We start from the raw sequence: 14663 nt of genomic DNA on the forward strand, positions 1-14663 counted from the left end.
AAGTCATGAAAAGCAGAATAGGGCATGTAACAGCTCTCAAATGCTGGCTATTACCACAGTTTGGCGAACTTGGGGCTTTTATCTATCGGTTGCAATTATCAACATCTGCATGTTCTGGGTAACATTCTAAGCCATTAACAAAGCAGACCAAATTCTACAAATAGGCCTGTACTGGGATTGCTAGGCTAGAAGGAATGGCTGATGTGGGCCAGCATTCAGTTTGTATTTGCTTGTGGGGCAACTTCCCTGAGGCCTCATAGTTGGGGGAAGTCGACTTTGAAGACCAGAAAGCCACCCAGGGGTGGAGTGTGGGAGGGGCAGGGACTTCAGTCAAACGAAAGTGAAAGCAAACAGCCTGCATAAGAAAGAAGTGTCTTCCAGGCTCCGGTGGGTAAGACCAAAGCTCCTCAAAGTGCAAGCAAGATTTTAGTTACTGGGGACTCTGCCAACGTGTGCCCAGCTCTGAAGGTTCACCTCTTGCCAACTGGATCCCAGACTATGTCGGTGAGAAGGAGGGTCTTGGGGGTGGGGAGAATCAGAGGAGCGCCCGTTTTGGCCAGGAATCTACCGGTTTCTGAGTCTAGCAAGGAAGCCTCTTCCTGCCCATCTCTTAGACCTGCAGAAGGTCCAGGGAGACATCGCTGAGATGACATCTCTAGGGTGTTGGTCCTCTAACTGCCTCAGAGACAGTTCTAAAACTACACCTCAGGAGAGCTTGAATTCCTCTTGTGGATGTGCATTTTTCTGGAGAAAGAATCCATCATTTTCATTATATACTCAAAAGGGTTCTGTGACCCCTAAAAATTCAGGAATTGCTCACACCTTTATCTCCTGAGATCTCCCTCAACAAATTCCTCCCCTCCTTACATTTCAGCTTAACCTAGGACTCTCTTCAGGATGAGAAGAAGTATTCCTCTTCTGAGACCTAACCCCCACCCCCCCACCACCCCTGTCTGCTGTGGTCCTCCCTTTCCCAACCCATGAATGCCCCTGCTCATGGTAGACTAAGCCCTCTGCTGGCTGGTCCTCTGTTTCAGCCTGTCCAACTTTGATCACCAGTGCCTGGCATGCAGTAGGCACTCCGTAAACACTTGTTGAATGAATGAATCTCATCGAAATTCTTCAGCCTTTCTCTCCCTCATACTACCCCATCTGTTACAAACACACAAATCTCTTGCTTGGAAATATTTCATCTGCTTCTCAAACGTAGGAAGAAAGACCACAGACTTTAGAGCCAGCCTGACTGGTTTCAGAACCTGGTTCCTCCCATTGTGTGGCCCTGGGCAAGTTACTAGCCTCTCTAATGCTTACAATCCAAGTCCTATTCCCCTATCTGTATGGTGGGAATAACAGTAACACTTCCACAGAAGAATACCTATCTGCAAGAATTAAACTAAATAATCCCTAAAATACATAGTGAACACTGCACACTCTGCTTGGCACATACTAAGTGCTCAATACCTGCTCATTATTGTTAACATTACCAACCTTTTCAGAACCCCAGTTCCCCAGGACGATCTTGATTCACCCCCACCTCACTCCTACCACTCTGCTAAAACTGCTTTCTCTCTTTTTAAAATTATTTTATTTATTTTTGACTTGTTCCAAGTAGACTCTCTCTAGCTGCGGTGAGTGGGGGGCTACTCTCTAGTTGTGGGATGCTGGCTTCTCATTGCAGTGGCTTCTTGTTGCAGAACACCGGCTCTAGGTGTATGGGCTCAGTAGTTGTGGCTTCCGGGCTCTAGAGCACAGGCCAAGTAGTTGTGGCTTAGCTGCTCCGAGGTATGTGGAATCTTTCCAGATCAAGGATCGAACCTGAGTCCCCTACATTGGCAAGTGGATTCTTTTTTTTTTTTTTTTAATGTATTTATTTTTAATTGGAGTATAATTGCTTTACAATATTGCATTGGTTTCTATCATATATCAATATGAATCAGCCGTAAGTGTATGTATGTCCCCTTCCTCTTGAACTTCCCTCCCATCTGCCACACCATGCCACCCCTCTAGGTTGTCGTAAAGCACTGGATTTGAGCTCCCCACATCATACAGCAAATTTCCACTGGCTATCAAATTTTACATATGGTAATGTATATATTTCAACGCTAGTCTCTCAATTCATCCCAAGCAGGTAAATTCTTAACTACTGAACCACCAAGGAATTCCTAAAACTGCTCTCTTAGACGGACTTTCCTCTTAAACAGGAAATAAGGAAGGTGGTTTTAGGAAACTGTAATTTTGAAAAATCACCCTGAAAGCAGGAGGAAGCCACAGCAGTGGGAAGATGATGCACTTTGGCACAAATTGCAGTCAATTAGGGATCCTTTCTCAGATTCAAGTTAGAAGTGAGAGTTCAGATAAGTGAGACCGCCATTGCTGCTTTGAACACCTCAGAAAGGGGGAATGGTTTCATCAGGACTGGAAAAAAAGAGCTTCAGTCAGTCAGTTCAGTCGCTCAGTTGTACCCAACTCTTTGCGACCCCATGGACTGCAGCATGCCAGGCTTCCCTTTCCATCACCAACTCCTGAAGCTTGCTCAAACTCATGTCCATCAAGTCAATGATGCCATCCAACCATCTTACCCTCTGTATAGTAAGAAGAGCTTCAGTCAGTCAGTTCAGTCGCTCAGTTGTAGTCGACTCTTTGCGACCCCATGAATTGCAGCACGCCTGTCCATCACCAACTCCCGGAGTTTACTCAAACTCATGTCCATCGAGTCGGTGATGCCATCCAGCCATCTCATCTTCTGTCATCCCCTTCTCCTCCTGCCCCCAATCCCTCCCAGCATCAGGGTCTTTTCCAATGAGTCAACTCTTCGCATCAGGTGGCCAAAGCATTGGAGTTTCAGCTTCAGCATCAGTCCTTCCAATGAACACCCAGGACTGATCTCCTTTAGGATAGACAGGTTGGATCTCCTTGCAGTCCAAGGGACTCTCAAGAGTCTTCTCCAACACCACAGTTCAAAAGCATCAGTTCTTCAGTGCTCAGCTGAAGAAGTCCAGCTCTCACAGTCCAACTCTCACATCCATACATGACCACTGGAAAAACCATAGCCTTGACCAGACGGACCTTTGTTGGCAAAGTAATGTCTCTGCTTTTTACTATGCTATCTAGGTTGGTCATAACTTTCCTTCCAACGAGTAAGCATCTTTTAATTTCATGGCTGCAATCACCATCTGCAGTGATTTTGGAGCCCCCAAAAATAAAGTCTGACACTGTTTCCACTGTTTCCCCATCTATTTCCCATGAAGTGATAGGACCAGATGCCATGATCTTAGTTTTCTGAATGTTGAGCTTTAAGCCAACTTTTTCACTCTCCTCTTTTACTTTCATCAAGAGGCTTTTTAGTTCCTCTTCACTTTCTGCCTAATAAGAAGAGCTTACTAGGAGTCAAAGAAAATAATATGAAATCCAGGACTAGGGCGCCCTCTACTAAATGCAAAGTTGGCTCTGATGAAAAGTCCAAGTATCCCTCTATAAAGATAAAAGGGCCACCAAGGAGTCAAGCAAGAAGGATCATTTGTTGTTTAGCTGCTGAGCAGTGTTCGACTCTTTGAGATCTCATAGACCCTGGACCACAGCACGCCAATCTTCCCTGTCCTTCACTATCTCCCAGAATTTGCTCAAACTCATGTCTATTCAGTCGGTGATGCCATCCAACCATCTCATCCTCTGTTACCCACTTCTCCTCCTGCCTTCGATCTTTCCCAGCATCAAGGTCTTTTCCAATGTGTCAGCTCTTTACATCAGATGACCAAAGTATTGGAGCTTCAGCTTTAGCATCAGTCCTTCCAGTGAATATTCAGGGTTGATTTCCTTTAGGATTCATTGGTTTGATCTCCTTGCTGTCCAAAGGACTCACAAGAGTCTTCTTCAGCACCACAATTTGAAAGCATCAATTCTTTGGTGCTCAGCTTTCTTTATGGTCCGACTCTCACATCCGTACATGACTACTGGAAAAACCATAGCTTTGACCATATGGACCTTTGTTGGCAAAGTGATGTCCCTGCAGAGATGAAAGTCAAAAGAGGCACAGCACTTCCAGTGCTAGCAGCAGCTTCAGGTCTTGGTCCAGTTCTGCCTCCAGTCTGGGCTCCAGCACCAGCACAGGCTCCATCAGTGACTCTAGCTCATCTTCAGCATCGAGCTGCTCAGGCAGTTCCAGCATGTTCCCCAGCTCCAGCTCCAGCAGCTCCTCTGGCTCTCCGAGTCCTTCTTGGCACAGACATGACAACAGGTGGCGTTCATGCTCCGAAAGAGATGAAAAGGAAAGGAAAAGAACACTTCCCCCTAAACCCACCAAAGAACACATGGGGAGGCTCACCAGGAATGTGATCAAGGATCACATCATGAAGATATTCTCCACCGCTGGAAAAATTAAAATGATTGACATACGCCTGTAGAAAGCATCCACCCCCATCTGTCTAAAGCCTATGCCTATGCGTGAGTTTGAAAATCCACATGAGGCTGAGAAGGCGCTGAAGCTCATTGACAGAGAATAAATCAATGACCAGGACATCATAGCTACTGCTTTGCTGGCCCCTTGGACTTGGCCACCCCCCAGGCAATCCCCGCCCCCGGTCCCCGAAGAATGCTGCCACTGCCTCCCATATAGCGCAGGTCCAAGGATGAGGAGAAAGTCACGTTCCCCTGGACAGACGCAGGACCCCGGTGCTCCTGTGATCCCGTTCTCCTGGGGCTGCCGCCACCACAGGAGTCTCTCCAGTTCCGACTCCTCCCGATAATCAGGGCCACTGAAGCTCTACCCCATCCAACTCACTTCTGTCACTTTTGTAGCCAAAGGAGGATTGGTAGGAAAGAAATCCCTCCTTAGGGGCAAACTTGGAAGGTGAAGGGAGCAGTTGAGATGTTCCCGGGGCAGCAGAGTTCTGGCTGTAGAGTGTTGTGGGTTTGGTTTGGTTGGCGTCTTGCTTGTAAAGATGCCCTCCTGTTTTCTAGCTAGAAAGCTTCCACGTTTCTAGTTCCTGAGAGTCAGTTTGGTGGCAAAACCAGCAGAGATGAGCAGGGGGCTCCTAGTGATGGGCCAACCCCAGCCTGGGAGCATGTTTTCCCATTCTACAGATGACTTGGAGGGCTCTGGAGTCCCACAGGAAAGGACATACTTTTACACAAGGGCTGTTCCTGTTAGCGTGGCCCTGCCCCCCTGCCTGAGTCCTCTCTGACCTCTAGGGTAAGATACCCCCACTTATCTACCCAAATCGTTCTTTTTAGACGTGTGTGTGTGCACACACCCAAGTCTCCCTCTCTTTCTGAAGTTGGTAAGTTGAGAGCCAGATATGCCAGGTCACCACAGAACCCCCCACTGTGTTGGTGTTCGTGGTGGTCCTGGGCGTTACCTTGGCAATGTGGACACGGCTTTTCTGGCTTTAATTGTACAGTCAGCACTATAAATTTTCTGTTTTGAGTTTTGTAACTTTGTAGAATTTTAGATAATGTTGTGTTTGTTGAGTAGAGTAAAAGAATTGTGTTGAATAAACCTAGAATTAGAGTTCCAAAAAAAAAAAGAAACACCCTAAATTCGTTGCTGAGAGACAACCTTTATTAATGACATTGTGATGTCTATCCTCCCAGAATTTTTTTTTTGCATTTCTATACTTTAATAAATATCTTCATGAGTTAAAACATTTCAAATCAACAGACTAGAAAGAAGATTTATAGGCAATTTTATATTTTGCTTTTTTGGTTTATTGTGACCATTTCATGTTAAATGTTCCTCATTACTATGTGTTTTAATTGCTATGTAATATTTTATATGGGTTTTACCAGGTGGCTTAGTGGTAAAGAATCCACGTGCCAATGCAGAAGATGTAGGAGATGCCAGTTCAATCCCTGGGTCAGGAAGAATCCCTGGAGGAGGAAATGGCAACCCACTCCAGTGTTCTTGCCTGAAAAATCCCATGGACAAAGGAGGCTGGTGGGCTACAGGCCATGGAGTCACAAACAGTCAGACAGACTAAGCACATAGCACCTAATATTTTATATTGAATTGTTTCTCTCCTGTTGGCCATGTAGATTTCTTTTTTTTTTCTGTTGTAAATAAGGCTACAATAATCATCCTTGTATGTGTGCTGACCATTTCCTTATGATAAGCAGGATTGTTTTTTGGGGGGTTTTTTGCTCAATCTCAGAGGTCGTTATCATGCCTCCTGGCAGAAGGCCTATTAGCAGCACTGTGCCCAGCCCAGGCTCTTCCTCCTTAAATGTGTTGTTCTTCATGCGCCGGTTTCACTAGCCTCTCTTCTGCATTCTCCTCGGCTGGTTCTACCTTGTTCCCCAATCTCTTAGTGTTGGATGCCCCAGAAATCAGCACTTGGACCCCTTCTTGTTGATCTCATTTAGTTTGTGACTTTAAATATCTCTGCATGGATAATTCTCATGTTTATACTCATGGCCTAAATCAGTGGTAAAGAATCTGCCTGCCAATGCAGAGATGCAGGTTTGATCCCTGGGTTGGGAAGATCTCCTGGAGAAGGAAATGACTGGTGGCTCAGATGGTAAAGAATCTGTCTACAATGCAGGAGACCTGGGTTTGATCCCTGGGTCAGGAAGATCCCCTAGAGAAGGAAATAGCAACCCACTCCAGTATTCTTGCCTGGAGAGTCCCATGGACAGAAGAGCCTGGCAGGCTACAGTCCGTGGGGTTGCAAAGAGTCAGACACAACTGAGCAACTAACACTTTGACTTTCCAATATTCTTGCCTGGAAAATCCCATGGACAGAGGAGCCTGGTGGGCTACAGTGCATGGGGTCGCAAAGAGTCAGACAGGACTGAGCACAAATACACACACACATATGTGGCTCATCCCATAGAATGTAAAAGCTCCACAGTGAAGTTTTCTCTGTTTGGTTCACTACTGTATCCCCAGAGCTTAGAGTAGGGTCCGGCACAATGTAGATGCCTCATAGTTGATAGTTGTATGAGTGAATATGGAAGCAAATGAGGGAGGGGACTTCCCTGTAGCCCTCTTTTTCTTTTGCCTGTTTTATTTTTCTTCTTCCTTTGTGTCTCTGACACTACCTAATTCTGGCCCTGGCCCTGTCCTGACTATGCCCTCTTTTTCCTCTCAGCATTCCTCTGCATGCATGCATGCTAAGTTGCTTCCGTCATGTCTGACTCTTTGCAACCCTATGGACTATAGCCCACCAGGATCCTCTGTCCATGGGATTCTCCAGGCAAGAACACTGGAGTGGGTTGCCATGTCTTCCTCCAGGGGATCTTCCCGACCCAGGGATCAAACTTGCATCTCCTGCATTGGCAGGTGGTTTCTTTACCCCTAGGGCCACCTGAGAATCCTCTGTGTTCATTTATCTTTCCTGAAAACTGACTAGGTATCTTCATAGATTTTTTTTCTGCTGTCCTGCACAATATACAGAATCTTAGTTCCCTGACCGGGGATAGAACCCCTGCCCTCTCCAGTGGAAGCATGGATTCTTAACCACTGGACTGCCAGGGAAGTCCCAAAGATCATGTATTCTGTCTCTGGATGAGTTCTTCCACCTTCTTGACTTCTATCATTAGCACATACTGTTCTAACCCAGAGTCCTGTCCACCAAGTCCTGTTCCTGACACCATGTGTCTTCAATAGCCTTGGGTTTGACTCACTTTTGCCCACTAGGGGTCTTTTTTGTTATTTTTGGTCCCACTGCATGGCTTGCACTAGGACATAACCAGATGAAGGGGGAATATATTTTCCTTTTTTTTTCATTGCTATGTCTCCAGAGTCTATAATATAGGACTGCATGGTGCAGGGCAGATAATCTGTATCAGAGGTCCTCAACCTCCAGGATCTAATGCTTGATGATATGAGGTGGAGCTGATGTAATAATAATAAAAATAATGTTAGTCACTCAGTCATGTCTGACTCTTTGCAACCATATGGACTGTAGCCAGTCAAGCTCCTCTGTCCATGGGATTCTCCAGGTAAGAATACTGGAGTAGGTTGCCATGCCCACCTTCAGGAGGATCTTCCCAACCCAGGGATCGAATCCAGGTCTCCTGCATTGTAGGCAGATTCTTCACCGTCTGAGCCACCAGGAAGCCCCAATAGAAATAAAGTGCCCAATAAATGTAATGCACTTGAATTGTCCCCAAACCACCCCCCTCCCCAGTCCACAGAAAAATTGTCTTCCATGAAACTGGTTCCTGATGCCAAAAAGGTTGGGGACCACTGGCTTAAAGGATCTCAGTCCCCTGACCAGGGATTGAACCCAGGCCATGGCAGTGAAAGCCCAGTGAAAGCCACTAGACCACCAGGAAACACCCTCTATTATTTAACCTTATGGGATCTCAGGTTCCTCAACTATCAAATGGGGATTATTAAATACAAAACATTTAACATAGCACTCATCAGATGCCAGAAACTACTTTTACAAATAAAATTATACATGGGTAGAAATTGGTGTTCCCATTTTATAGATGAAACCAAGGCACAGAGAGTTAAACAACTTGTCCATTGTCTTGCAGTAGTAAGAACAGCTGGATGTAAGTCCTGGAGGTTTGGCCCCAGAATTTATGTTCTTAATTGTTATGTTACACTGCCTGCCAATACTGCTATGATGAACACAGGTAGCATGAGATTTTACCATAGGTGTGGTCAGGTTCTAAACTTCACAAATAAGGAGGAGAATGCAGTTGTTGTTGTTATTGTTCAGTACCTAAGTCATGTCTGATTCTGCGACCCTAAGGACTGCAGCATGCCAGGCCTCCAGGTCCATCACTGTCTCCCAGAGTTTGCCCAAGTTTACATCCACTGAATCGGTGATATTATCTAACCATCTCATCCTCTGCCTCCCTCTTCTCCTTTTCTCCTTCAATCCTTCCCAACATCAGGGTCTTTTCCATTGAGTTGGCTGTTCGCATCAGGGGGCCAAAATATTGGAGCTTCAGCTTCAGCATTCTGAAGAATGCTTGCATGTAGTCAAATGAACCTCAAATCATTAACTCACTCCTAAGTTTCCAGAATTTACAGTCTCAATAAGCTCAATATAAATTGATATAAATATAAATTGGATAGCAATTTTTTTTTTTTTTCAGTTGAGCACCTGACAGATATTGGCTTCCACTTAGGGACCAAGTTATAATGTTAAGGAAATAAATAGCATGTATAGCTGAATTTAAGTGCAAGTTGCTCAGTCGTGTCCAACTCTTTGCCACCCCATGGACTATACAGTCCATGGAATTCTCCAGGCCAGAATACTGGAGTGGGTAGCGTTTCCCTTCTCCAGGACAGCTTTCCAACCCAGGAATTGAACCGGGGTCTCCTGCATTACAGGCAGATTCTTTACCAAGTGAGCTACCAGGAAGTCCTGAATTCAAGTAAACCACTATAATCAGTCTATGTTGTCCTTGAAAAGTCTGAAGTTTCAGCTGGGAATTGGAGATAGGAAGCAGTTTCATGATACTTAAATGGGATGGATTCCAACTGTGCCTGGCATTTAGCAGGTCCCCAATAACTACTGGCTCTCTTCCCTTGCTTGTTGGGTCAATGATATTATACCAAACCCTTGAACACCCAGGTCTGCAACCTCAGCACTCTCTCCAGTCTGTCCCCTCTGTCTCTGATCTGGATGTCTCCAGCATCCAGAGTCTGGGGGCTTTTCCTCAAGGGACATACTCACCCGCACGTGTTCCTTGTGCCCACCGCCAGAGGCTCAGGTCAGCTCCTGTCACATCTGTGAGAATTAGAGCTGCAGAGTCTGGGTTTGTTTCCTCATTCCACAGTTCCTGCTGCTCCCGTTCATCCTGCCATCACTGTCAGATAGAAATCTTTTTTTCTTTTTTAGTATAGTTGATTTACAATGTTGTATTAGCTTCAGGTATATAACAAAATAATTTACTTATATACATTAGTATACTTATAGTGATTTTCAGAGTCTTCTCTATTATAGGTTATTATAAGATATTGAATATAGTTCCCTGTGTGATATAAAGGATCCTTGTTGTTTATCTATTTTCTTCATAGTAATGTGCATCTTCTAATCCCAAACTCCTAATTTATCTCTCTGTCACCCCTTTTGTCCTTTGATAGCTGTAAGTTTGTTCTTTATGTCTGTCTTCACTTTGTCAAAAATTCATTTGTATCTTTTTTTTCAGATTCCACATATAAGTGATATTATATGATATTTGTCTTTCTCATCTGATTTATGTCAGTTAGTGTGATAATCTCTAGGTCCATCCATGTTGCTGCAAAATGGTGGTACTTCATTCTTTTTATGACTGAGTAATACTCCATTGTGTGTATAAAACATCTTTATCCATTCATCTATTGGTGGACACTTAACTTGCTTCCATGTCGTGGTTATTGTAAATAGCGCTCCTATGAACGTTAGGCTGCATGTGTCAGTGAAAACTCCGCAAGTTAGAGTTTTCATCTTTTCTGGATGTATGTCCAGAAACAGCATTGCTGGATGATATGGGTAACTCTATTTTTAGTTGTTTATTTTTTGGCGGCATCAGGGTCAGTTCTTAGTTGCAACATGTGGGGTCTTCCTTACATCATGAGGATCATTCATTGAGACACACGGACTCCAGTTATGGCGAAAGGGCTCAGTAGTTGCAGCACTTGGGCTTAGTTCCTCAACCAGGGATCAACCCCACATCCCCTGTCACTGGACCACCAGGGAGGCCCCTATTTTTAGCTTTTCAAAAAACCTCCATACTGTTTTCCGTATTGATTGCACCAATTTACATTCCCTGCAACAGTGCGGGAGGGTTCTCCACACCCTTTTCTCCACACCCTCTCCAGCATTTATTATTCAGACTTTTTCATGATGGCCGTTCTGACCTGGTCTGAGGTCATTGTAATTTTGATGTGCATTTTTCTAATAAATTAGTGATGTTGAGCATTTTTCTCATGTGCCTCCTGGCCATCTGTATGTCTTCTTCAGAGAAATATCTATATAGGTCCTCTGCCCATTTTTTGATGGGCAAATTGAGCTCTTTTAAACACTGTATCCATCACCTCACTCCCCCTTTCAGAAATCTTCACTAGTTCTTCATTTCCCTGCTGATAAACTCCCCAGCTTGAATATTTTTTTAATTGTATTTATGAAGCTTTTAAAAACAAATAAATTTACTTATTTAAAGCTACGTATTGAATAGCCTTGCCAATTACTAGGTTTTCAAACATGTCTAATTAGATCAAGATTTAAAGCAGAAGTAAAAAGAGGATAGGTTAAGGACTGAATCCAATTCAAGAATGCATTTTATTTGTCATATTTCTTTAAAGTCAAGCCATCTTTTTCAAATAAAAAATCTAGGTTTCTGATTTCCCTTAGAAATGGGAAGATATAGGATACTGAAACCACATTCCATGTGAAGAAAAGTTGGCTGGAGCCAAGATGGGGTTGCCACTCTAGTGGGGACATGCTGTCTCCAAGATGTCAGAGTCCCCACCTCTCCACATGACACTACACGGCCTCCCCTGACTCACGGATGTCATCTCGCTGCCCCTGAGAATCACTGATTATTTCTCACTACTCATTACCCAGCATTATTTGGTCCAGCCCTGGGTTTCGTCTGCTTAAAACAGAGTGAACTCACCCTGAATGACTCAGCGCCCTGTGTAATATGCTTCCATTATGTCGTTCGTTCACTTCATTCATTCATTCATTCAACACACAATTTACTGAATGCCTGTTTTGTGCTGGGGACACAGAGATGGCCAGGACAGAGTCCCGTCCTCCCTAGAGACCTCACACTTCCCTGAGCTGACCTTATTTATCAGGCTTCCAACCGCAGAGTGAGCGATCCACCCCACAAACAAAGGTGCATTTATTCCCATCCCTGGTGTCATTCCCCTGGCCATTTGTCAGCTCTCTCTCTCTCTCTCTGGACCTGCCCCAAATCACGCCCAGTCTGAAAGGCTGCTTGGCACAGGGGAAAGGGTGGCAGTCATGGGACAGGCTGGGAGATCTTGGGTAAATTGCTCCCCTATTCTGACTTTGATTTCTTCACTGTAAAGCACAGATTAAGAGTCTGGAGTCAGACTGCCTAGGGCCGGATGACTGTGAGCAAGTCATTTGATCTCTCTGAACTACAGTTTCCTCCTCTGCAAAATAAGGGCAAGAGTGTCTTTATTTCATAAGGTTGTTGCAAGATGTGAGTGATATAATTCATATAAAGGGCTTAGCACAGTGCCTGATATACAGTAAGTGCCTAATAAATGTTAGCTGATAGTCTTATCTTACAGCTCTAAGCCCCTATTCCTCCTCTAGGTCTCCCTAGCTGTGTTAACCCCTACAGGACGTTCCCTCCTCCAAATTCCTGCTGTCCTCCACCATCAGTTGTGTGGTTGTGAACTGTCTTGAGTACCATCTTACACAGGCCTGAGGGCTGGACCTTTGTCTTCCACTGCCCTGTGTCATGCCCAGTCCCTCATAGCAGGAGCTCAATCGATGTTTCCTGTTTTGTTTTGGACTATGCTGGGTCTTTGCTTGTGGTGCACGCACGCTCAATAGTTGTGGCGTGTGGATCTCAGTTCCCAGACCAGGGGTCAAGCCCGCGTCCCCTGCATTGGAAAGTGGATTCTCAACCACCGGACTCACCAGGAAAGTCCCTCGATCTGCATTTGTTAAAACTCTAGGGCTCCAGGAATGACCCAGCCACGGCTGCTGCAAAGGCTCCTGCCCTTCAGAAGAGCCAAGATGAGGGCATTCAAGCTGGGCCAGGACGAGCCCGGGCCAGGGTAAATGGGTTGGGTTGTTCTCAGGCTGAGCATCAGCCCTGCTCTTGGAGAGTCCTGAAGAGCGCGGCGCCCTTCCCCTGGCTCATTCATTCTCTGGTTGTTCCCCCTCTGCTCCAACAGGCTCTCCAGGCCCTTCAGGAGGAACAGGCCAGACTAAAGATAAGGCTGCAGGAGCTGCGGGTGCTGCAGAGGAATCTCAGGGACTGCCCCCAAGACAAGGTAAACTTCGAGGGGGTGTGGCCTGGTAGAGAAAGTTGGGGAAGTCTTAATTTCACTCCTGGCCCTGCCACTTCCTTGCTGTGTGACCTTATCCACTTACTCACTTCTTCATCCAGCTCTCGTTTCAGGATTAATCCCTGGCACTCAGCATCAGTTACATATAATCAGGGGTGCTTCCCTCCTAGAAGGGAGTGGGGGGCTCTCCCCAACCCTGAAGTCTGCATCACCCTCTCCTCCCCCACCCGCAGGTCCCATTCCCTGTGCCCGAGTCCCCTCTGGTGTTCCGAGGACACTTTCAGGAGGGCAAGGCAACGGCCAAGTCTGTCGTTTCCCATGTGCGGATTTGTTACCCTCTGCCTGGAGGCTCTGCTCTGGTGACCTTTGATGACCCCAATGGTGAGCTCCAGGAAACCCTGGGAGGGAGGCTGGGAGACTTCCAAGGACCAACCCTGCTCCCCTTCCCCAGTGGCCAAGCAGGTGCTGCAGCAAAAGGAGCATCAGATCAACGTGGAAGGGTTCCGGCTGAGGGTTCAAGTCCAGCCCCTGGAGCTACCCGTGCTGACCAGCATCCAGGTGACAGAGTGGCAGGGCCCTGGGACCCGCAGGGGGCCCCGTGCACTGAGCACAAGGGCGTTGGCTGTGCCCGGGACCACTTCCTCCTGTCTTTCCCCAGGTGTCCAGCCGGATGAATGACCAGAGAGTGCTGGTCAGTGGGTTTCCTGCTGAGCTCAAGCTAAGTGAGGAGGAGCTGCTGGACAAGTTGGAGATCTTCTTTGGCAAGACCAAGAATGGAGGTGGTGACGTGGAGATGAGGGAACTGCTGCAAGGGGGTGTCATGCTGGGCTTTACTGAGGATGGAGGTAAGGGCCTTGCTGGTGAGATGAGAGCAGGGGCATCAGGCCACGGGAGGGGAGAGCCCTGGATGCTGAAGGTCTCCTGCTCCCTGTCCCTGCAGTGGCCCAGCACCTGTGCCAGATGGGCCAGTTCACAGTGCCACTGGGTAAGCAGCAGTCCTGTCTGACAGTCTCTCCCTATATGAGCGGGAAGATCCAGAAGGCCGAGGTAAGTGGGAAGGTGAAGATGGGGACTGGGCCAGGCCACCTGTCTGCACACCAGAAACTTGCTCAAGGAGGGATCACAGCCCCAAAACCCCACTGACCTATCCACTTCCCACCTCTCCAGGCCTCCTGCCCCCTCCCATACTCCCAGGGTCACCACCTTCCCCGACCTCTGCCCCCTCCAAGCCCAACTCGCATGAGCCTTTGCCCATCTCCCGGCTCCCTTTCCAGGTCAGGCCCCAGCCTGTGCCCCAGTCGGTGCTGGTGCTCAACATTCCCGATGTCCTGGACAGCCCGGAGCTACAAGACATCCTGGAGATCCACTTCCAGAAACCCACCCGTGGAGGCGGGGAGGTGGAAGCTGTGACAGTCGTGCCCCCGGGACAGCGGGGCCTGGCAGTCTTCACTTCGAAGTCAGGCTAGGAGCCCGCCCTACTCATCAATCCCACCCCTCTGCCAAGGCTCTTAAACCAGGTTGGGGCTGGAGGCATGTACAGGAGAAAGTGATGACGCTGGTCAACGAAGGGAGGTATTATGAGCTGTGAAATGCTGCCCAAGAACAGTAAAAGTGCCCGCCTGGCGTGATCCTCTTCCTCATTTCACTTCGTAAAAGGAAACTTGATCGGGGCATGGAAGGAGGCTGGGGGAGGGGGAAACCCCAGCCTTCCGCTAGCTGTGCTGGC

The 14663-nt window shown here is 46.9% G+C and overlaps 1 protein-coding gene and 1 pseudogene across 2 annotated transcripts; both read left to right on the top strand.

Annotated features, from left to right (window-relative positions):
- The first annotated feature begins 346 nt into the window (after positions 1-346).
- IFI35 (interferon induced protein 35) lies at positions 347-14577 on the top strand. 2 transcript variants are annotated; one of them, XM_061144113.1, is made up of 8 exons: positions 347-504; positions 12602-12703; positions 12824-12922; positions 13171-13318; positions 13389-13495; positions 13596-13782; positions 13878-13984; positions 14212-14577. In XM_061144113.1, the coding sequence occupies exons 1-8, from the start codon at positions 499-501 to the stop codon at positions 14401-14403; spliced, it is 948 nt and encodes a 315-aa protein (XP_061000096.1). In that variant the 5' UTR covers positions 347-498; the 3' UTR covers positions 14404-14577. The 2 variants fall into 2 exon arrangements, with proteins under 2 accessions (XP_061000096.1, XP_061000097.1); XM_061144114.1 differs by lacking the exon at positions 12602-12703.
- Positions 3300-4742, top strand: LOC133056110 (RNA-binding protein with serine-rich domain 1-like; annotated as a pseudogene).
- Positions 14578-14663: the final 86 nt, after the last annotated feature.

The sequence above is a fragment of the Dama dama genome, chromosome 5 (assembly GCF_033118175.1).
Source record: "Dama dama isolate Ldn47 chromosome 5, ASM3311817v1, whole genome shotgun sequence".
Taxonomy (NCBI): Eukaryota; Metazoa; Chordata; class Mammalia; order Artiodactyla; family Cervidae; genus Dama; species Dama dama.